The following is a 24,891-nucleotide window of genomic DNA, read 5'->3' as shown; positions in this document are numbered from 1 at the left end:
GATTAGACACTAAGAGTTCTTGTTTTAATATATACCCCTAGGATGCTTTTATGTATGTGGTATCTACACACTTCAAAATAACCAAAGCAAACATTCTAGAAGCAATTTATTTTTAGACATCCAAAATTGTTATAAATAACAAGATACATGAAAGGTTTTTACATTCCCTTTTTAGAACATAATATTCTGTAAGTACACTTATATACACAATGTACAGGTTTGTTTGTATACTATTTCACTACATATACAGAACACTGCAAATAATTTAGAGGAAAATGCCAGGTTTATTGACTTGACAAAATAAAAGCAGAGACAAGAGCTGCATTTTATATCCCATGAAAACTGTTTCTTTATAATCAAACTCTAGGTGATCATTTTGGTTAAGAGTAGCTGCCATTTTGGCCGAATGCTTTTTCAATAATATTTGCTGATATACAGAAAATTCAAAAGCTTGTTTTGAAACAGTGAGGGCCAAGGATGGTCTAGGAACCCCTTCTCAGCTTTGTACTGGACCTACTCCACCTGTGTGGAATGACAGCTCAGAGGCCTCTCCGTCATGCCCGGTTGGAAACTGTGGACAAAACTCTTTCGAAATTGGAAAAGTCCTCCACACAAAGTGGCAGACACCTCTGGGAAGTGATAACACAGATTCAGCGATGGGTGTTCTTGTTTGCCATCCTACTTTGTGGGCATATTCCTGTGGCCAGCCCCCAAGCATCTGATCCAGACCCCAATTACTTGGCCATCCTTCAATTAGGGCAAGTTCGCATGACATGAAAAATGCTAAACCACCGGTTCAGAGTGTGCCATGAGCCCAACATCTGTGTTGGGATGGTTATGCTGACATTGGGCATGTCATCCAAATCTGCCAACATTGGCATTTTCTGGCCTACTTGCAGTTCCAAACCGAGCCATGATCAAGATTTGAAGTTGGTTTTAGGCTGGGAACCACAAGTAGGGCAGAATATGCTGATATTGGTGAGTTGGACATGGATGGCATGCCCAATGTTAGCATAGCTGTCCCAACACCAGAAGTTGGGATTGCCGGAAACAGATTTGAAACAGAAGGGGCTTGAGTTAAACCTCTAACAATCCAGAACAGCTCTGCCAGATGAGAACTTGCAGAGGCAATACACACAGAATAAAATTGCTTCTTTGCTACATGTATTGCCACAGCACAGGCCTTCTAATGGGCTCTATGCTGAGTCTTATCAAATTCAGCTACCTTAGCTCTTCCATACACCATGGAACTGATTTTGAAGCAAGTCAGAGAGGACGCTTCGGAGCTATTGTGTCTACTGCCCAGGTAAGTTCCCTATTACAGGTATCCACCAGGGCATTGACAGAATCACCAGCAGAGCCAATGCCAAAACCCTTCAAGGCCCTTTGAAATCTTACTGGATCCAACAGCCTTCTCGAGCAGAGCATTCTAATAGATCTGCCACCCCTGCAGGAATTAGATGTATCTGTGAGACAAAAACCAGGAAGTGGTCCATACATGACAATAGGCAAACTACAGGAGACCCCACCCAAGGAACACCCCCCTGATCTGAGCAAAAGACCAAATCCAGCATGTGACCAGCAACATGTGTAGGTTCAAGGACTAATGGGGATAGGCTCATAGTTGTCATGGCCATTATGAACTCCTGAGCAGCGCCAGTCCCAAAGTGAATATTGAAGTCACCCAGGACCAAAAGCCTGGGCGACTCCAACACCAACTCAGCAACTAGCTCCGTCAGGGAGTCTGTTAGGCAGTGGTATGTATGATACGCCAACAGAATCCCAAGTCCACAACCTAAGGTACGCACTCTCAATATAGGTCAATTATCTCACTGTGATCCTGGTAAGGGAGATGTTATTCTTATGGACCACAGCCACTCCAATCCCTTGCTCACTTCCCCAAACCTGCTCAGCAACAGAGTACCCTGGGGGAAGATTTTGGGCCGACACAGGACCACTAACATCCGCCAACCAGGTCTCAGTTATCCAAGCCAGGTTGGCTCCTTCATCCACAATCAAATGGAAGATTTTGATCTTATTTTGAATCAACCTGACATTACAGAGGAGCATGGTTAGGTTCAGTGGGGAGTTAGAACTACTCCCCAAGGCCCAAGAGCTAAGAGGGCAGCTGGAAGGGAATACATTAAGTTACTGGACTCCCTTCCCCTGTAACAGCATGCTGGCCTGCCAACACTCAATCCTCTATTCCCCACCACTACTGAACTAACTGCCCTCATCTCACTGAACACCACCCCTGCTCCATCCTTAACTAGAGAGCCCAGAAACATCCCTGTAAGCAGCCTGGCACAAACCACTAAAATAAAGAACAAGAACAAACAAGTCAATCTAAAATGGGAGGACCTTGAGTATAATTTCCCCTCAGACCTCAGTCCCACAGTGAAGCCCCGGCACCAAAAACTGGCCACCTTTGGCCGCCAGCTTTGGCAGCTGCCTTCAGGCAGCACGCCTACTGGTGGCTGCACCGCTGGCTTGCCCCAGTCCTTTTAAGCCGAACTCCCCAGACTCCACCTCTCATGTGGACTCTGGAGCCTGGCTGATGGAACTGGCCCTCAGAGCTGCAGCTTATCACGGCAACCAGACAGTGTCTCAGCTGGCAGCCAATCTTCTCTGCTAGCCTATATGCCAAAGAGAGGAGGTAGCACTGGCTTGGCAAATCTCCCAGCTCAGACCAGGGAGATTCAGGTGGAAAAAGAGTCTGTGGCCTTTTAGCTAGACAGGTCCCGATCCACCCCCATCTTGGATCAATTTTAGAAACTACTGATCCAGTGGCAGGTGTGTGTGTGTGTGTGTGTGTGTGTGTGTGTGTGTGTGTGTGTATTGGAATCTTGTTACTGGATAAACATGAGAGGAAAAAACTAATGAATCCTTACAGTCAGATAAAATGCTGCCAGTATTAGATACATATTCTATCGTGGCCTGCAACAGGTTTTCTAGTTTGACCTCTTAACTGATACCATCAACCTTTGCATTGAGTTTTAAAGGTGAGTACATTGTGAAGGAGGCTAATCAAGGTTGTACTATTACTAAATGTGACTAGATCGGAATAAAGGTTCATATTAGAAGTGCCAATAAAATTAATTTTTAATTAACTTTAAAATCTAAATTCATTTTAAAAATAGCCTATCTACAATGATCATCGCTTGCAAAAACATATACAAAATAGCAAATACCTCATAGCTTCTCAGCTCACTTGCTACCAAGAGTAACATTTTAGTTTTCTCTTAGTATTTGTGCCATTGAAGGACCAAACTACACATTACGTTAAGCACATTGTTGGCCCTTGCATGCCTGTTCCCCCCACCACAGCAGCTGCAATGTGGGAGGGATACACACAGTGGGACTAAGATGTGGGATTTAAGCTTTGCTGACTGAGCTTTGCTTCTGCCAAGATCCCAATCAGTTCCACCACATCCCAGCTAGTGTTTGCCCTGGAGAAAAATGCCATTGATGTCAACGTTATCCAGGGCAAATTGCTGCTGTAAAGGGACCCAATCTGAATTGGGGCCATGGAAGGGTACAGGGTTAAACTCCCTCCCCCCAAACAGTGGTCCCAATCTGAATCACTCACTTCCTTGAGGCTTCTATTTAGGGTGGGGGGAGAACAGGCATGCGGAGGTTGATAGTGTGCTGAACTATAAAATGCTAAATCTATAAAAATGCTAGAAGTGATGATCAAGTGCTATCCCAACATAAGAACAACCTAGCTGAGCTGTAACATGTTTGTAGTCAAAATAGAAAGCTTAATCAGCAGAAGAGGGTGATGTATTTGCATATTACATAAAGTAGAATCTTAGCTTTTGGTCAAGAAATGCACAAACCCTAAAGGGCAAGCATTATGCAGCACTTAAGGCAACTTCATACAGTACTATACATTGCTTAACGATTCTGCCAGTGGTCAACTTGGACATTGTTTCCTATATGACTACAGAGTGCATTATTTAAATGAATGTGCTTGCACCTATAAGTCAATTAACCGTTCTCCCTAACTTCATGTTCACAGAATCTGTGTAAAGATCAATGAGAGACTGCCATCAAATCAAAGCACACAAATATGAAAAACTAAAACTCTCAAGGCGATAAGCGATTCAGTGGACTATTTCCTTCCCCAGCTGTAGAAAGTTTGAGAGTTGTCAATTTCCGTGGAGGGTGCTGAGGGCTTTTACGAAGATTATCATCCATCTACAAGAAAGAAGACATGCCAATTCAGATAGTAGAAGAAGGTATCTATAAACGAGAACCTCCACAATGTGGTATTCAGTGACATGTTTTATGAAACATCCCACTGCAATTAAGCAGACCATACCAGAAATCAAGAGTGAGTGTTTGGCAAATCACCTTATCTTTATGCCCCTTGATATTTCAGTTATCAAACTACCCTAGACAATTTTTGCTTATCCCTAAACCTATGCTTATGGTAGATAATCATAATCATAATCATAATCATGATGGGGCTTGTGTGCTCTGATGATGGTGAGAGCTATGCCAGAGGTCCAACCATACTGGACAGGTCTCACCAGAGGAGCCAGACAAAGAGTGCCTCTCCCATCAACAATATGGTGAGACGTAACTTTAATAAATCTATACCGGATCGGTCGTCGCCCGGGTCAACAAGGACCGCGCCAGATGCTATAGTCCCTGGACATCTGGTGACAAGTGGGCAACAGGACTCAGGACCTTCAGTTGAGCAACCAGGGCTGGAGACAGCAAAGTTACTGGAAGAAACGTCGCTTAACCGAAAAAAAAATATACGAAAAATGCCAACAAGGAAATAATGATCTGCTATTACAAGTCTAGTCCAACTAGAAGAGGTTATTTAAAAAGAATGTACCAAATTTGGAAAGAGAAGCATCCAGACACAGAAATAACAGAACAAAGGCTAGCAGACCAGAGAAGATTCATAATAAGAAATCAAGTACTCACAGGAGTTGAGCTGGAAGACCTGCAAAGAGCAACACAGGCTCAACATATGGAAGAAGAATTATCACCAACTGAAGAAGTTGCTCAGGCGCAGGTGGAGGAGGTGTTGGAAATAGAGGATGCCACTGTTGCTGAACTGTTTCAAAATCAAAACCAGGCAACCTCCCCTTTGCCTTCACCTCAAAAACCCAAATGCCGTTTAACAGAAAAGCAACAAGAACTAAAGCAAAAAATACCTGAGCACATGAACCAAACAACCACCAGGGTTCAACTTCCAGCTCTAAAGACAGTTGCCAAAAAACAACTTGCTCAGGCATTAAAAGATGTCAATGCTGCACTTGCAGAAAAAACAACCAAGAATTTGCAAGAAACAAACCAACTAATGTACAGTGCAGCAACAACAACAACACAAGAGCTCGGATATAAGATCAGTGGACCTGTCAAAAAAGAAAGCAGTACATCACCTAAATGGAAGATTAGATTAGAAAATAAAATCTCCAGGCTTAGATCAGATGCTAGTAAATTGAAAGATATGAAAGACAAGAAGCTGAAGAATGAAAACACCAAACAGTATCTGATCCAAAAATACCACCTCGATTCAAGGAAAATTAGAGAAGTCCTGGAAATAATAAAGCAGCAAATAACAGCAGTGTCAAAGAAGATTAGCAGATATGAAGCCAGAATTACACAACACAGGCAGAATCTCCAATTCCAGTCGAATCAGAGACGTTTCTACCAAAGCATAGAAGGAGAAACTGCAAGAAACCTAGAAATACCAAATAAAGAAGAAACAGTGGAATTCTGGCGGAAATTATGGGACAATCCAATAGATTATAATAAAAAAGCAGGCTGGATGAAAGAGGTCAAAAAATGTAACCAACAAATGCAAGATCTAATAATAACACCAGAATTAATAAGTGAAAGAGCAAAGAAAATTAAAAATTGGACTGCGCCAGGCGACAATGAACTGCATGGCTTTTGGCTTAAACACCTAACAAGCCTTCATAAACAACTATCAAAACAGTTCAATCACATTATGAAAGGCGGTGATATTGAACAATGGCTAACAACTGGGAAAACTCATCTCATCATGAAAGACCCAGCAAAAGGTGCAGTTCCAAGTAATTATAGACCAATAACCTGCCTGCCAACCATGTTCAAATTATTAACTGGAATAATAGCAGATGAAGTGATGCAACACTTATTAACTAACAAACAGCTTCCAGCTGAACAGAAAGGAAATTGCCCGAACACCAGAGGCACAAAAGACCAGCTGCTGATTGACAAAATGATTTTAGAAAAGTGCAAGAGAAGAAAAACAAATCTAAGTGTTGCATGGATTGACTACAAGAAAGCCTTCGATTCATTGCCTCACACATGGATACTAAAATGTTTAGAAACAACTGGTGTCAGCAAAAACATTCAGATATTTATTTTAAAAAGCAATGAGCATGTGGAGTACACAGTTAACAATCAATGGCGAGGCACTTGGACAGGTTAGCATTAGAAGAGGCATTTTCCAAGGGGACTCACTATCCCCTCTATTGTTTGTAATCGCCATGACCCCACTTTCACAAATTCTAAACAAAACAGGCCTCGGATACCAAACATCTAAAACATCAAGTAAAATCAACCATCTGCTGTACATGGACGATCTGAAGTTGTATGGAAAGTCCCAGTCAGAAATTGAATCACTGCTAAACACTGTCCGTATATTCAGTAGCGATATAGCAATGGAGTTTGGACTAGACAAGTGTGCTGCATTAATAATGAAAAGAGGAAAAATAACAAGAACAGAAGGAATAGAACTGCCCAATGGAAGCAAGATCAAGAACCTGGAAGAGAAAGAACGTTACAAATACTTGGGCATTCTCCAGGCTGATAACATCGCACACACTGAAGTTAAAAGAAAAATTGGAAGTGAATACATCAGGAGAGTTAGAAAAATCCTCAAGTCCAAACTCAATGGCGGGAACACCATACAAGCCATAAACACCTGGGCTATACCTGTTATCAGATACACTGCAGGAATAATAGACTGGACCCAGGCAGAGCTAGAGACGCTAGATCGTAAGACCAGGAAAATCATGACCATCAATCATGCTCTGCACCCCCGCAGTGATGTTGATAGGCTATACCTCCCTCGCAGCTCAGGAGGAAGAGGAATGCTGCTAGTCCATCAAACAGTAGAGGAGGAGAAAAGAGGCCTTGAAGAATATATCAAGGACAGTGAAGAAGATGCACTTAAAATGGTCAAGAACGAGAAACTATTCAACACCAATGAAACAAAGCAGTCCTATAAGAAAGAACAAGTCACGAACCGAGCAGAAAAATGGAGAAATAAGCCCCTGCATGGTCAATATTTGCATAATATAAGTGGAAAATCAGACATCACCAAGACCTGGCAATGGCTTAAGAATGGCAACTTGAAGAAAGAAACAAAGGGTTTAATACTGGCTGCACAAGAACAGGCACTAAGAACAAATGCAATAAGAGCCAAAGTAGAAAAATCCACCACAAACAGCAAGTGCCGCCTTTGTAAAGAAGCAAATGAAACCGTGGACCACCTAATCAGCTGTTGTAAGAAGATCGCACAGACTGACTACAAACAAAGGCATGACAAGGTAACAGGGATGATACACTGGAACATCTGCAAAAAATACAAGCTACCTGTAGCCAAGAATTGGTGGGACCATAAAATTGAAAAAGTGGAAGAAAATGAAGATGTAAAAATATTATGGGACTTCCGACTACAGACAGACAAACATCTGCCACACAATACACCAGATATAACTGTAGTCGAGAAGAAAGAAAAACAAGTCAAAATAATCGACATAGCAATACCAGGGGATAGCAGAATTGAAGAAAAAGAAACAGAAAAAATCACCAAATACAAAGATCTACAAATTGAGATTGAAAGGCTGTGGCAGAAAAAGACACAAATATTCCCAGTGGTAATTGGCACCCTGGGTGCAGTCCCAAAAGACCTTGAAGAGCACCTCAACACCATAGGGGCCACAGAAATCACCATCAGCCAATTAAAAAAAGCAGCTTTACTGGGAACAGCCTATATTCTGCGACGATATCTATAACAACTGACAATAAAATTCTGGCATCCCAGGTCCTTGGGAAGGACTCGATGTCTGGATAAAACAAACCAGTCAATAACACCTGTCTGACTGTGTAAACAAGAAATAATAATAATTCTATTTCTATACCGCCCTTCCAAAAATGGCTCAGGGCGGTTTACAAAGAGAAATAACAAACAAATATGATGGCTCCCTGTCCCCAAAGGGCTCACATTCTAAAAAGAAACATAAGACACACCAGCAACAGTCACTGGAAGTACTGTGCTGGGGGTGGATAGGGATGTTATTTGAGCTATCAGATACACATTCATAGGTCAGAGAACAGAGTCAGAGGTCCCATATACATTAGCCTAGTCACATGGAAGATGCTTTTCTGAATGGTACTTGCACAGCTGAAGTAATGTTTAAATTAGGCAGGTCTCTCCCATGGAACTGAACCCTTCCCTCCCGGTACAATTCTGATTCCATGGGAGAGACCCAGACACCTAGCCTCCACCTACATGACTGCATAATGTAAATGGTACCCCAACTGTGTAGGAGCCACAATGGATATAGTATCACACAAATGCAATTTTATGTAGTAGTGGAACACGGCTGTTCTCAATAACGTGGGTAGTGCATTAGATGCTTGCAGGCGGGCTGACCCACTGTGACTCAAGCACGAAAGTTTATTTTATCCTTGAATATGTTGAAGTTAAGCTAAGCAATATTACCTTGAATAACATAAAACTGTTTGACACTTCATAATGCATAATCAAACTAACTTTAGCAAGATGTTGTTAGGACACCGACTCTCAGACTATGCAATGTGCACGTGGCACGCATGAAACTGCACTCTTGCACAACCACAAAAATTGGGCAGAGTGCATATCCTTCTGTAAATGAGCATGCCAAGATTTTTGCAGTTGTGCAGGAGTGTACTTGTGCAATTGCATGCATGTAGCATCGCAAAGTGTACATTGCATTGCATTGCATAGTGTGTGAGCCACTAACTTTAGGCCGAACAACAACTGAGAGTGGCAATATCATATTTTCAGACAGAGAACTGTCCTGATGATGCAGAAAGAAAGAAAATGGGGTTCTATTTTTTTTGAGCGAGAGAGATAAGGGTGAGGAGGGCAGAACTCCTCTGTCTGCAGTTTACCAAAACTCCTCTGTCTACAGCCCTCATCTTGCCAGTCTTTTTCCAGCCAAGTCACTTCGGGTTCAGAGGCTCCATGCTCAGCTGAAGAGAAAAATACTCAGAGAGGAGCTGCCTGGAGGTAACCCAGTGACAGCAGGGGGCCGTTTCTGTACTCTTCACTCATGTGCCCCTTTGGCTTTCTAATCTCCCAGCCCCTCTTTCTATCTGATTAAAGTAGAAAAAGTACATTAAAGTAGATTAAGGTGTGCCCCAGACAAACAGAACTGCTGTCATTATGACTAGTTTGGCCCTTAGTTACTTACAAAAAGATCACAAACATGCAGAAAGACTGAAATTTTAAAAAACACCACCAAACCTTTTCAATTAAGTTAGATTCCTTGTTTACAAGCTGTGTGAGTTTCTGCAGATTTGCATCAACTGTCTCTTGAAGCGCTGACGTGGATCCTAAACAGGCAAAGCATAACAAGAAGAGAACTGAAAATCCTCCTGAACACTTTTCAAGTTTTTACAGAAAAAAGGAGCAACTAATTGTATGCATTCACATACCTGTCTCCAACACGCACAATACAAAGCCCCCTACCATTTCCATTTAAGAAACCCCAAATCCTAAACATGATCAATCTCCAAAATTTTTTTGCCCCCTAAAATTTAATACTGGAATAAATTTAGTAAAAACACAGGCAGCATCCTTTTAAAAATAAAACGCATAGTGAAAGAAATACATAGGACTTACCCGAAGTGTTTGGTCTAAAGTAACAACTCAGAATGTCATCACAGAAGCGACATAAATTGGGAAGCTGCTTCAAATGATCTTGTAACTGGACTTTGGGGAATGGTACTTTATAAAGAGGAGCAAGAAAACCAAATACAAAGGCATCCAGAGTTGTAGGCCTAGAGATAACAAACACAGGATACCACTACCTCAAGCCATAAAAAAAGTTTCTAAACAAAGAAAAATGTAAAATAAAATGTAGATATGTTTAAGGATTTTCACATGCTGTAAGTTAGCATCCATGCTAATCTAGCATTGATAGAAAAGCTCCTGAGAGAACTAACATGGGGTTGCCACAACAGATGGCAAAGTTCACGATTTTCATGAGAGTTCGGCAAGTTATCATCATGATTGTAAAATATCTTCACCAACAGGCTAAAGGATCCAGTTGTTTATGCTATTCAACTGCATGCCTTTTTTTCTAGAGACATGAAGTGGGATGCAATTGCAAATGCCTGCAAGCTGCACACAGAGGTTTTAAAAAGCAGCTGCTACAGTTGTGTTCTGCTTTAGGAACATTAATAACAAACACTGGCATAGTTTTAGCTGCTCAGTTGGCACAAGTAAATCCAGACTTGATAAATAAATAGATCTAAAAGAGACACAGGAACATAGATTTTAATCACATGCCATCGAACACTTCAGTCTTCAAACTCTGATCTAGCTCACAAGTTGCTGCAGTGGCATGGGAACTGCTTCAAGTATAGCTGTAGATGCTACTGGAACATGATGCTCCTGGAACATGATGCTCCAGTAGCACATAGAGACAGGAACGCATGGGCAGAACACAATTACATATTTCTTCCAATGCCACTATCACCAATTCAGATACAGTTAAGTGGTCACCATTCATGTCATAAATGAGTACAAGAGGACCTTGATATTCACGAGGGTTCTGTTCCACAGTACAACCACGGATACAGAAACCGTGAATATTGAGGCATTAGGGCAATGGGGAATTGGGGGGGGTAGGTTGCCAGTTGGGGGGAAACGTCTAAACAACATTGTATTTCAGAGGCAGGATGCAGGGGGAATCTGCCTACCATCATAGCTTCTTCTCCCTCTGTGCCCCCGAATGCCTCCAAATTGGCCGGAAATCGGCAGAAAACCACTGGGCTTTTTCATTATTATTATTTTTTTTAAAAAAAACTAATATTTTGAGGCTCTGAAACACAAAATGGCAGCTGGAAATTACCTCCGTGGTCATTTCTGGCCACCCCCGACCCACGGATATGTGAGGTTGATGTTTTCCCCCTCCCCTTTTCTGCATATGCTGAGGTCGGGTATCTTTTACCCGACTGTGGATATGTGAATCCGTGGATAACAAATCCATGGATATTGAGGTTCTCCTGTACTTATTCTGACCAAGATATCAAATGAGGATCCTGTCTTGACCCCTGGAATACTGTATTGATTACTTTAATGTGAACAGTGGCCAATGTCAAAGTTTGCATACTAAAAAAAGTAAAGCTAATCCACAAGGATAAACAAAAACATGCTGTTAAACAGAATATATATTTTGACATTAAACATATCATACTATATGGGTGTGTGTTCTTATTCAACCAACTGAGTACATTATCTCATGGTTGTATAAGAAGCTGAAGCTGTGGTTGAGAAAACTTCTATTGTTGAATCTTGGGTGAAGTTAGTCTACCATGTGTCTAGGCTTGTCTGGAGATGGGGAAACTGGGTGGAGGAGAGGTGACCACTGACTGTACATCAGCTATTCTGGCGTTGGTGGGGAATGGAAGAAGTAACTTTGGCGGGTCAGCAGGCCATTACAGGGGAAGGGAAATCAGAAATCTAATAGCTGTTTCCCCTCCCAGCTGTCCTACCAGCTCTTTGACCTCAAGGAGAAGTGCCACTCACAGAGCTTCACCTCGCTCCTGTGTAATGCCAGGTCAGTCCAGAACAAATCAGAAATCATCCATGATCTGATTATGGATGAGGGGCCGAACTGGTATGTATCACAGAGACTTGGTTGAGGGAGGCTGGTAGGTCAGTTTGCATTGCATTCCAGCTTCTCCCTCCAGGGTTCACCTGTTGAGGATCAGGTGAGAGGACGAGGGCAGGGAGGTAGAATGGCTGTGGCCCATTTGAATAATGTTTCCCTCACCAGGATCTGTCAAAATGTCTGACCAAATTGAGCGTACGTACCTACGTTTGGGACTTTTGTTGGTGTGCCTGCTGCCCAACAGTCCCCCTAACTGAGCTGATTGACTTAGACTCAGGCTTGGCATTGGAGTCTCCCAGGCTTATGGTGGTGGGGAACTTCAATGTTAACTTTGAGACCTTTGCCTTTGTACATAGTCCATAAACTGCAGTTGGTATGCAGCAGCCAGGTTGGTCTCCAGGTCATCTGGAAGAGATCACAGCTGCCTTTGGATGTAACACGCAGTTCCATGCCCGCCCCTCCCCCCGCTCTCCCACCCACTTTTGGATGTTTGGGAGAGCTGCCTCTTTGCAGTCAGTGAGACTGTTGAGAGGCGGGGGAGCTGGCTGTGCAGACTTCCTTCTTGACAGGAGGAGAGTCTGCACAGCCAGTCTGACCGGAGTGAGGGAGAAGCTTCCTCCCTCAACTCTGGTTTCCTGGAGCCGAAACTGCGGTGCCAGCATTTGGATGTAACACTGGTGCTGCAGAACTGGGAGGTAAGGGAAGTGAAACTCCACTCTGACAGAAGGTTCAGAGGGGAGTTTGGGAAGGGAAACTGCAGGTCCCTTCTCACCCTTAACTCCAGTTCCATCAATTTGTACATCAGGAGGTTCCCAAGGAACCTTTGGTTTCCATGTACATCCGAATTTGGCACACATTACTCCTATATTAAAAGAATTACACTGGCTACCAATAAGTTCCCAGGCAAAATACAAGGTTCTGGTTACCTATAAAGCCCTAAACAGCTTAGGCCCAGCGTATTTAAGAGAATGTCTTCTTCACTATGAGCCCCATCGCCCACTGAGATCATCCAGAGAGGTTTGTCTGCAGTTGCCACCACTTATCTGGTGGCTACACAGGGACAGGCCTTCTCTGTTGCTGCCCCAAGGCTTTGGAATGCGCTCCCTGTTGAAATAAGAGCCTCTCTGTCAGCTTTTAAAACATGTTTAAAGACACATTTATTCACCCAAACTTTTTAACTAGACTTGTGGTTTTACATTGTTTTAATGTTTTAATTTGTTTTAATTATTTTTCTGTAAACCACTCAGAGAGTTTGCGGCAGTGTACAAATATAATAAGATAAACAAACTAGTATAACACGGTGAACATTCTGTACTCACATATTCCCAAAGAAAAATGGAGAAGTCCCCAATCTGCTTGATAGAAGATTCAGGCACTCCTTGGCATCTCTATAGATCTAAACATAGTTTTAAAAGTCTATGCTTATCCACATGGTGTCTTTTCAAGGTATTTATTTCAATCTAGTGTTAATTTAATTTGCATGGGCCTGACACTAGCTGCATGACAGACAACCAAGAATCCATGTAGCAAAACATGGATGTACTGCTTAGATCCATCCCAGATTAAAGACAACCCAAAGTATACTACTTCAACATGTAGTGCTAAAGCTATGTACATGGACTGGCAAATTTGTTTCATGGCACGATAAAGGCAGTCTTATATTGTATTGTGATTTTTTTAGTTATTGAGTCAAATTATTTTGCTCAATAATACACTAAATTTTATTTGACAAACCTGCCATAAACTACTGAACTATGTCCCCTCCCCATAGACCAGGGATGCTCAACGTTGTCCCTCCTGCAGATGTTGGCCTATAACTCCCATAATCCTTAGCTATTTACCACTGTGCCTGGGGATTATGGGAGTTGTAGTCAAAAAAACAGCTGGGGCCCCTAAATTGAGCAGGCTTGCCATAGACCAATAGATGTGGATACAGGAAAAAGTAGACATTAGATCCAGGAGTAAGGGGGAAATGACTGTAAATGATGCAAATTAAAATCATACCAAACAACATCCCATTCTGTGCCACAGACATAGTGTTCCTCTTGTGAATATATGGAGCTGCCTTTTACAGAGTGACATTAGTCCACCTATCCCAATACTGCCTGCTCTGCCTGGTGACAGTTCTCTAAAGGTTCAGGCAGAAGTCCTTCACAACTCAGTTAGACAAGAATTGAATGTGGGGCCTTTAGCATACTCAGCATTCTCCTCTCCCCATCCAAAGTAAGAAACTATACATGTTTACATTTTGTATTTAATTTTAACATGTTTTTGCAAACTTTAGCTCTAAATGACTCATGGAGCAAAATATACCTGCGATTCAACTTCCGTGAGACTGTAGAGCGGAGGGCCCCCCTTTGTCAGCAAGATCCTATTACGTGCTTCCCTGGACATCTTTCCAGGTAGGTACCAACTCAGTGGAAATGGAATCCTTGAAGCAAACCATGGTTTTGTCACATTGTAGTAATTATCAGCTTCAACCCAGAAAGTGTGCAGCTATATAATGATGATACAGAACAGAACAAGTTAACAGCAATTCAGTAATGGATATCAAACTCCCCCACCACACTATTTAAAAAAATAGTGGATTTTTAATAATCTGAGGTGGCAGCTCCGGTATTGAAAAGCCATGCTCTTATCCCCAGACACAAATTCTAATTAATACATTTGATTATTATAAATACACACACCTAGATAGGCAGATTTAGGATTAATAGGTTGACCAAAGATAATTGGTTGACCAAAGATAATTAGAAAAGGTAATCAAGTTTTTCATTCAGTTCATTATACTTAAAGAAGCAATTAAGATCCAATTTTGATTCCTCCCACAAACAGTCTTCCTGCCATGTCAGCACTATCTTATGACAGTAAAAGCAGCAGAAACCTGAAACACACCACAGAGTTGTAAGTCCTCTCTATCCAGTGGTTCAGCTTGTGTGGTGTCACAGGCCAAGTTTTCACACTGATTCAGTAAACCTGCTTTGGGGCTGTATCACTTTATACTCACATGGAGAGTCACATGATGAAATTTCACACACGCTTTAGTAGGTGTGACCCTTTAACCCTTGAGTATCCCTGGATAATGAAAATGGGTATCAACAGAGGTTCCATGAAATAAAGGTTCTACTGTAAATATGTTAAAATAAAAGAAATATGGCCAGAGCTCTTCTCTCCAGTGCCTAGCTTAGTAGAGACTCCCTAATTTTTTGTATTGAAGAACATTCAGTCATGTGAACCAGTCGCAGTCTGAAGTAATATAGCCCAAAGATTTACTGTTTCATCTGTAAGAACAACAGACCATAGTGACATGGGACAGCCAGAGTTTTGCCTTCAGTTTATTGATATTTTATTTATTTATTTATTTATTTATTTATTTGATTTGATTTGATTTGATTTGATTTGTATACTGCCCTTCCAAAATGGCTCAGGGCGGTTTACAATTAAAAATGATATGACATTCATTAAGAATGATATAGCAATAGCACTTACATTTATATACCGCTCTATAGCTGGAGCTCTCTAAGCTGTTTACAATGATTTTTTTAGCATATTGCCCCCAACATTCTGGGTACTCATTTTACCAACCTCGGAAGGATGGAAGGCTGAGTCAACCTTGAGCCCCTGGTCAGGATTGAACTTGTAACCTTCTGGTTACAGGGTGGCAGCTTTACCACTGCGCCACCAGGGGCTCATATGACATTCTATTCAAATGTCTTCAATCTGAATGCCAATTTTAAAGATATCTGATTTTAATGGTAAACACTGGCACCTCATTCCAATTGCCAAAGCTAGTCAGTTCTCAACACACCTCTTAGTGAACACACAAAAAATAGAATCCAAATTTAAGTCCTATTAATTTCTGTGAGAAAGATCATCGTGAGCGGACTCTGGAAAATTGTCACACCAAAATATTAACCTTGCTCACAAGCAATATCTATGTATCTTACCAGAGCAGGATGTAGTTTTTCTTCAAGTAGTGCAATGTATGCCAGTGTGTCAGCTCCTTCTTTTGCTGACAGTTCATAATCAGCGTTATATTCCTGATAGGAAAAAGCAGCACAAATATGCAGCACATTGATATGAAACTTCAAACAAAATAATAATAATAATAATGATGATGATGATGATGATGATGATGGAAGATTCCTGTGAAGTTCAACAGGTATACATTTCCTGTTCCAAACATGCATACGACAGCAGATAAGAAATCAAAATAACTTTTTCTCCCATGTTAATTATATCAAAATAGAATGGTAGCATGGCTGTTGAAATCATATAGATATCTAAGCTCAATCATATCTTCATAAAATTCACATTAACTGGGGGAAAACCCACCAAAATAAAGTATTCATATTTGTGTAAGGTGTACCTGTCCCTGGTATTCAGAAATACGAAAAGCTTTAATGATGGCAAAGTCTGAGAAAGATGGACAGCTTTATAAAAAGCTACCTTCATTCCTCTAAAAGGTAACCAGCAAAAGATTCATTCGAAATATACTTGTGCTCCTGTTTGGCTTGCTTACTGTATAGATAATCTGAAAGAGTTTGAGGTGTATGGGATGAAATACTGCTCTCTTAGCATCTATGGTGCAGGGAGACCAGGTTGTGGAGTGGTTTCTCATAGTAGCCAAGCAGAATCCTCCCTTCTTTTCCTCATGATGCTGTGCAGGGGCGTAGGTAGGGGAGAGGGCGCCCGTGTTCATCCCTCTCTCTGGCTGCCCCCCAGAGAGAGGGAGGGAGATAATGAAGAAAACAAGAAGGGATGGAGCTGGAGACCCGTGTTCTTTGAACCCTTTTGCTCAATTATAGCTACGCCCCTGTTGCTGTGCCAATCAAACCACAGCCATGCCTGCATGCTATATCAGCCAGGCACTTTATCTCTAGCAGGAGTCTGTGTTGTGCGTAGGACAGTCTTATCAGTCCATTTTCTGCAGACTGTTGTCAGCAGAAACTGCATTTTAGTGAGGGCAGAGGACAAGCAAACTACAGGAAAACCTTGTTATTTGTGGAAACACCATTCGCAGTTCCATGTACCCGCAGGTGTCTAATAAGACACCCGTTTCCAGTACCCACAGATACTAATGGGTTAAAACATCAGTGGTTGCTAGAGGGCAGGAAGTGACTGTGGAGGTCACTTCAGGCCACCATTTTGTCTCAAGGAGGCCAGGAGGAGCCATTTTGTGGCTCATTGCTTGAGAAAATGGACTTTCCCCAGCATTTTTTTCATTGTTTGGGGGGCCATTTTGTCCTTTGTGGGGCATTCCTTGGAACATGGGGGACCCATGGAGCACACCACAGTAAATTCTGGGCCATTTGGGGGCTTTTTCTTATTTTTTCCTTTACCCTGAAACCTAATCCCCTTTCCCCATAGCCCTAATATCTTGTTACTCATGGTTCCATTACTCACAGTAGTAGGCAAGAGGTAGAACCTCCGTGAGTAATGAGGTTCTCCTGTACTAGACTGTTCTATACAGTACAAAGGAGTTGGCTCCTGTTTCAGGCAAAGTGCCAGGCTGTGGCAGAATACACAAGCAGACTGTGATCACCCAGAACAGTGATGTCAAGGGGACGGGTTGGAACCTCTTATTGGCTGAAGGAAGCCACTCTGCAACACTGTTCCCTCTAACACAGGGATTCTCAACATTGGGTCCCCAGATGTTTCTGGACTTCAACTCCCATAATCCCCAGCTCCAGTGGCCTTTGGTTGGGGATTATGGGAGTTGAAGTCCAATAACATCTGGGGACCCAACGCTGAGAATCCCTGCTCTAGCAGGGATTCCCAGATGATGTTGACTACAACTCCCAGCATTCCCAGCTGCAGCAGCCTTTAGCTGGGGATTCTAGGAGTTGTAGTCAATAACATCTGGGAATCCCTGTTAGAGGGAACACTGATCTGCAACTTGATCTCTGGACATTCACATATGCTAGGAGAGAAGGACTACATTCCAAGAGTGGCTTTACACATAATTATGGCAAGCAAGTAAGAGAAAATCACCAGTTCCCAGCAAGCATGCTCTCTTGGTTCTGCTGCCCCTTCCATGTCATTTGAACTCATCAATGTCTGGTGGACAATGTTGGATCCCCTCTGCCACTTCACATTCTCCACCCCACATCAAATATAAATTACAAATGTTGAGCAGAGGAGGGGATCTGACCTTCTCCACCAGACATTGATGAGTTTGAATGACATGGAAGAGGCAATAGTACCAGGAGCACATGTTCATCAAGAACAGGTGGTTTTCTCCTACTTACTTGCCATCATTTCATGAAGCCACCCTTAGAGTAAGTAGTACTCAGTCTAGGGTTTTAAAAATTATTTTGGTGGTAATGTCTGATTTCTCAGGGGACAGGCTTTGTTTGCTCTCATACCTTAATAGAAGAGGGAGAGGTGACAGTCAAACCCTAGTAAAGACGTCCTTTCTCCAGCACGTTCCTTAGTCATTGAAAACAGTTTTAAAGTGGTCTCCCTCAATATCCTTCCATATTCTGATTTTTCAACTTTCACTTCCTTGATTCTTCTGGTGTTAATACATTTAGTTATTTTCCAGTCTTCAGTGAAACATCCAGACTATCCAGCAACTGAATTTCTAATATTAAAACCAAGTAGGGGGGAAATCCTTTAAAAATAAAATAAGGCAAAAGACATCTTTCAGTCCCTCTCTATACACAAAGAAGCAAATCAATAGCACAAGTACATTTACCCTTAACATGGTAAAATTACTTTTGAAGTTAAGGCTGGAAGCTTTCTAAAAGTAAAGTCAAACATATCACCCAAATATTCATCTTAGTTAAATAATTGGCTATGATACGGTAAATACGATAGTATTTACAGCATAGTCCATATTTTATAGTCAGTTTACTAAAATTCTCTGAATCCTTACTGAAAGCCTCTTTGATTGTCTAGAAAATCTCAAATAAATTATAATGAAAAATTCTGAATTCTGCATCTGAAGAAAACATCCATGGGCTAGGATCCAAAGACATACCTAAGCAGCCTGGACATAGCCAGTGGGATGTTTTTTATTTTTCCCCTTTGAACAGTAAACCACTATGTAATATCACAAACCGCTTTAGTGAAACCTCTCAGTTTTAAAAGTAGTCTGTCACATGGCATGGGGAGCTGCAGTTAAAGAAGAGGATGTGAATGATGCTTCCTCAGGCAAATTACAAAGGTTTCAAGCAAACAAGAATGAGTAGTAATTGGGAACTTAAAGTATCTTGATATCAGTTTGGAAATAAGTTCTTCTAAGCATCAAATATCCAATGAATTCCTGATATGTCTTGCTGACAACTTCCTCTTGCAGAACATGGAAGTAGGAACAAGGGTATTGGCTATCCTTGACTTGGTCCTAACCAATAGGAAGATCTAGCTGAAGTAGCGGGAACTTTGAGGGAAAGTGACCAGAGAATGCTGAAGTTCTTAATCTTATGGAAAGCTAACAGTGAGCATAGTGAAAACATGTACTTTGGATTTGAAAGAAAGTGGATTTTAATATGCTCAGAGAAATATGAGGTAGGATTCCATGGGTAGATAAACTAATAGGGGAAGGAACCCAAGATGGGGGAGAGTTTCTTGAAGAAGTAGTTAGTAAAGATGCAGTCACAAACAATTCCAATGAGAAAGAAAAATGGGAGACATCTGAAAAAGAACACCTATAAGAAACTGAAGGAAGAAGCGATCAGCAAGGACAAATACAGACAAGTAGTTGTATTCAGGAAATGTTCATCAATGGCTCTTAATCAAGCTGGAGGGAAGTTTGGAGTGGAGTGCCGCAGAGCTCTGTCATGGGCATGCTACTCTTCCACATTTTTGTCAATGACAGATGAAGGGAATCTTCATCAAATGTGTTAAACAACACAAAACTGGAAGGTATATAATACCTCATAAGACAGTAATAAAATCAAAAGCGAGCTTGATAGATTGGAAAATGGCCTAGAAGGTCCCCTTTAGAACTTATAATTCTAAAATTCTGTATCAGAGATACCAAAAATGAAGCTGCTACCATCCACCTCTTCTCGAGACCCAGATGAGTTGATACTGGCACATCCAGTAACTTGTGGCAACACCAAGGCACAAATAAAAACAAACAAGGGAACGGAAATTGATCAAAACATGACATACAAAATATGGAAACCCACCTGTTTTCTTAAGAAGTTTAGTATATTTGCTGGTTGAGAAATAACACTGTCACCTGATATCAATACTGGTACATTCCCTAAAAATAAAATAAAAATCCCTCAGTTAAGAAAATCCAATCACAAAAATCCTAATAATGCTATTAACCAATGCTTAAATTTGCATATTTGAGAAACTTGCTCAGCTCACTACCACAGGTTGATTCTTCGCCTGACTTTTGCCTGTACAATTCAGTATCATGATATCTGGCTTTTAAATCTTTTACATTTGTCTTTTTTTTAAAATTGATACTCTTATTTTGTAGTTGCAACCATGCAACGGAAGGGGGGTGGGTATTGTGGGTTCTATTGACATGGAAAGATTGTACTAAATGTTGCCACTCCACCATCCTGCCATGATCAGTATCTCACATGTGATTCGTACAAATGCATCCATATGTGATCTTTACAGCAGCTTGCATATTGCAATTGCACTGGTCCAGCTGCACTCTAGATGCTGCTGCTGCTGCACCAGTGCAACTAGTGGCTTCCAGTACGGGATTGACATAAAAATGTATCTTAGTCAAAATATTTATATACTGCCTTTCAAGATTAAATCTTTACCCATTTTCAGTGTACACAAAATAAAAAAATGAAAATAAAAACAAGAATTACAAAATATAAAAGGAGGAAACAAAAAAACACTAAAACCATTACACCAAGGCTGCATAACTCAGCCCTCCAGCTGATGCTGGACTACAACTCTAGGGGTAAGCAGAGAGGTGGCCAAATTTGCAGATGATACCAAACTCTTTTGGGTAGTGAAATCTAAAACTGATAGTTTGGAGAGCTCCAAAAGGATCTCTCCAAACTGGGTGAGCGGCCAACAAAATGGCAAATTCAGTTCAAAGTTGGCAGGTGTAAAATGATGCACATTGAGACAAAAAAACCCAACTTCAAGTATATGTTGATGGGATCTGAGCTGTCAGTGACTGACCAGGAAAGGGATCTTGGGGTTGTGGTGGAGTTTGTTGAAAGTGTCGACTCAATGTGTGGCAGCTGCGAAAAAGGCGAATTCCATGCTAGGGATCATTAGGAAGGGGATTGAAAATAAAATGGCTAATATTATAATGCCCTTATACAAAACTATGGTGCGGCCACACCTGGAGTACTGCATACAATTCTGGTCACCACATCTAAAAAAGGACATTGTAGAACTGGAAAAGGTGCAGAAGGGGGCAACCAAGATGATCAGGGGCCTAGAGCACCTTTCTTATAAGGCAAGGCTACAACAATTGGGGCTAAATTTTTAGTTTAGAAAAAAGATGACTGTGGGGAAACATGATAGAGGTCTATAAAATCATGCATGGTGTGGAGAAAGTGGATAGAGAGAAATTCTTCTCCCTCTCACATAACACTAGAACCAGGGGTCATCCCATGAAATTGATTGCCAGGAAATTTAGGACCAACAAACGGAGGTACTTTTTCACACAACGCATAATCAACTTGTGGAATTCTCTGCCACGTGATGTGGTGACAGCCAACAACCTGGATGGCTTTAAGAGGGGATTTGGATAACTTCATGGAGGAGAGGTCTATCAACAGCTACTAGTCAGAGGGCTGTGGGCCACCTACACCCTCAAGGGCAGGATGCCTCTGAATACCAGTTGCAGGGTAGTAACAGCAGGAGAGAGGGCATGCCCTCAACTCCTGCCTGTAGGCTTCCAGCAGCATCTGGTGGGTCACTGTGTGAGACCGGAGGCTGGACTAGATAGGCCTTGGGCCTGATCCAGCAGGGCTGTTCTTATGTAAACTCCCACCACCCCCAGCTATAGTCAAGGACTATAGGAGTTGTAGTCCAAAATCTGCAGGACAGCCAGAGTTGCTCAGTGGGGTAGGCAACATGTGGTTCTCCAATGTTGCTGAACTGCAGCTTCCATCACCTCTTGCCACAATTTATTACAGCTGGAGATGATGGGGGTTGTAGTTCAACAACATCTGGAGAGCCATGCATTGCCTATCAGTCAGTTAAAAGTTAAGCAAAATAAACAGTTTTTAGGTAATTTAAAAACTGCTAATGTAGGGACCTGCTATATCTACAAATTGACTTCTGTCTCATCCTGCCCACATTTTGCTGTTCACAGATTATAAGACTGGGCCATAAATTAAGTCTAACATAGTCTACTTATGTATGCAGACTTTAAACTGTTTCTTAAAATGTAGCCTAAAATGCTAACGTAAAAATATAAAATGGTAAAGAAATACCTCTCGGAGCTCCCCATAAATTATCAATAACATTCACTTTCAGTGGTGCACTGGAAAACCTGGCATAAGCCTGCAAAAAAGGTTACAAAATAAACTCAATCATTTACACTTCAGAATCGAGACATATGTGAAAATTAATAACCTTGGGTAACAAGGCTTACTGATTTATAACTTGCTGCTTCCCAAAGGCTTGGGTTGCATAATCACAGTAAGCTGCTTCCACAATAAGCATCATGGCCATGGGTGCAATACTCAACTATTAAAATTAATGGATTTCAGTGGGATTTCAGCTGAGCAAATAACCAAAAGGAACTAGGAGTAAGACCTGATCCCTCATTTACCCTGATCCATTATGGAAGATCCAGCTGTGTATGTAGCTGGTGATTTGAACAGTGAATGCAACTGTGTATCTGCAACAGTCTCTTTGAACCAGCTGGATACAACTTTTTATGTAAAGGGGAATAGACACCTTCATCTGGAACTGTTCATCATTGTGCACAGAGGGCCCATGAGTAACCTCAGACAGTACTGTCTAGGAAAGAGACTATTTTCCTAGCATCCATCTTATCACCACCATCCATATTCATATTTCATTACTTATTGCAGTTATATTCCACTATTCTCCAAGAAATTCATGGTTATTTCCACCACCATTTTACCCTCACAACCACCATGCGAAGTAGTTCAGGCTGATAAACAGCAGTTAGATCAGAATCACCCAGCGAGCTTCTTGGCTGAGTGGGGCCTTGAATCTGGGTCTCTCTCTGACCCAAGTCCCACATTTTAATCCCTACACTGTTCTGGCTCTCTTGTATTTATGTAACCTGTGTGACTCTGAAATGCTATAAGAGGTTTTACTTCATTTGACTGCAGCTTGAATACATACTCATTAAGCTTGCTCTTAGGAGTTTCCTCCATTCAAGCAACATACTGCACGAGACTTTTAAAAATACATACACACAACCTGAAAGCAATGGGCATTACCCAAGGGCCATTTCTCACATTACCATTGCAATGTAAACTGCCTAGAGACAGTAGTGGGTGGTATACAAATTTATTAAATCAATAAATGTGTGTTAGCATGCTTGTTCCTTAAAACAGTCACACATCCATGACAACATGCAACAGTGACAAAAGTTAAATAAATGTTCATTTGTTTTTAAATATGTAATCATTTCAATGTCTTGAATCCTCAACGTGAGAATCCACATCGAAAGGAGACAATCTACATATAAAACACATATAGGCTTTCCCTGCAGGATGCTCGAAACCCATGTGCTAAACACTATGATAGAATTAGCTGAATGCATCCAATTACAACTAGCTTTTTAGTCAATAACTAGCTGAACCTGGCACAGAGAAGCTGTGGTGGAGTGCCATACGAGTCTTATAGCACAACCATACACATACTTATACAAAAGTAGGCACCCCCCCTGTGTACAAAAGTTCAATTTCCCTGAGGCTCACTCCTAGGTAAATGTGCACATTCATTGTAGCCACAATCTTTAACAGCCGACACACACAAATCATTCTTGTAGCACCTTAATGACTAATAGATTCTAATATAATATAAACTAATATAAATGCTCCTGGATTAGAGCTCACTTCAAAAGATGCATCTGATGAAGAGGGGCTCTAGGCCACGAACTTCATGAAACGCAAGTACAGAATTTATACACCGCTTGTGAACTGGGGATGCCCAAGGGGGTGCAAGGAGGATGCCGCTCCATATGCTGAAGCTTTCCCGGGAGGTCGAGAAAACAGCGGAGCGGAGACGCTGCGAAAGACTCAAAACATTTCAAAACAACGCTTTCTATTTTAAAGGAGGGTGGGGGCTACTAGGACTCTCCCTTCCCACCCCACCGGCTCTTTAGCCCCATCTCCATCCCGAGAGGGAGCGCTGGCCCTCAGCGTCGCTCTTCCCAGCCCGCGGACTCCTCCGCCTCCGAGCCTCTCGCCCGCTCAAGCCGCCCAGGCCGTTACCATGACAACGAGGCACTCCGCGTGCACGGACGGCAACCCCCAATCGGCACCCCAGCAGCTCAGCTGCATGGGAGCCGCCATGTTGATGCTTCAAACCTTTGCCCTCGAGAAGCCACGCCCTTGGCCCCGCCTTTCCTCTCCTCGCAGGTTGCCCTCGCCTCCCCGTAGGCTGGGCAAAGAAGACCGAGAGGGACGTTGCTCCCGGCGCGGTCTAGGAGCTAGTAGCAAGGCGCGGGCTCGCTTGATTTCATGTTGCTGACAAGCGGGCGGGGAGAATGGGACTGTGTCCTCTGTGTCCCCTCCTCCCTCCCGTGCCTTGGGGTGGTTATAGGGAAAAGACACTCTGTAGTTGCTCAGACCAGACCTATTGATTTTTATTACGACCTCTCAAGACCAAGCTCTGAAGATAAAAGTCTACTAACCACAGAGCTACACTGTGCAAACGCTCCCATTTAATTCCTTGCGCTGTCAAGCTTTTGTTTGACAAACTAATAGTGCAGATAAAAATAGGCAAGAAGAGCCTTTGGAGAGGAGAGCTGGTCTTGTGGTAGCAAGCATGACTTGTCCCCTTAGCTAAGCAGGATCTGCCCTGGTTGCATATGAATGAGAGACTAGAAGTAGGAGCGCTG

The 24,891-nt window shown here is 42.0% G+C and overlaps 1 protein-coding gene across 1 annotated transcript; it reads right to left on the bottom strand.

Annotated features, from left to right (window-relative positions):
* Positions 1-89: 89 nt before the first annotated feature.
* MTX3 (metaxin 3) lies at positions 90-24,399 on the bottom strand. The gene is made up of 9 exons (XM_053299868.1): positions 24,263-24,399; positions 22,280-22,349; positions 20,039-20,115; positions 15,848-15,940; positions 14,214-14,396; positions 13,220-13,296; positions 9,905-10,062; positions 9,527-9,615; positions 90-4,200 (listed from the first exon to the last, which is right to left on the bottom strand). The coding sequence occupies exons 1-9, from the start codon at positions 24,341-24,343 to the stop codon at positions 4,090-4,092; spliced, it is 939 nt and encodes a 312-aa protein (XP_053155843.1). The 5' UTR covers positions 24,344-24,399; the 3' UTR covers positions 90-4,089.
* Positions 24,400-24,891: the final 492 nt, after the last annotated feature.

The sequence above is a fragment of the Hemicordylus capensis genome, chromosome 2 (genome assembly GCF_027244095.1).
Source record: "Hemicordylus capensis ecotype Gifberg chromosome 2, rHemCap1.1.pri, whole genome shotgun sequence".
NCBI classification, from domain to species: Eukaryota; Metazoa; Chordata; class Lepidosauria; order Squamata; family Cordylidae; genus Hemicordylus; species Hemicordylus capensis.
Note: the sequence above shows the minus strand (reverse complement) of the source record. Positions and strands in the feature narration are given on the sequence as shown.

Bases quoted from the DNA above. Each gene is read 5' to 3' on its own strand.
- MTX3 (XM_053299868.1), bottom strand. From the start codon at position 24,343: ATGGCGGCTCCCATGCAGCTGAGCTGCTGGGGTGCCGATTGGGGGTTG. The intron at 13,297-14,213 runs GTATATTTTGCT...AACTATGTTTAG, and splicing joins TCACGGAAGTTGAATCGCAG to ATCTATAGAGATGCCAAGGA. The intron at 4,201-9,526 runs GTTTGGTGGTGT...TCTTTCTTGTAG, and splicing joins AATCTAACTTAATTGAAAAG to ATGGATGATAATCTTCGTAA.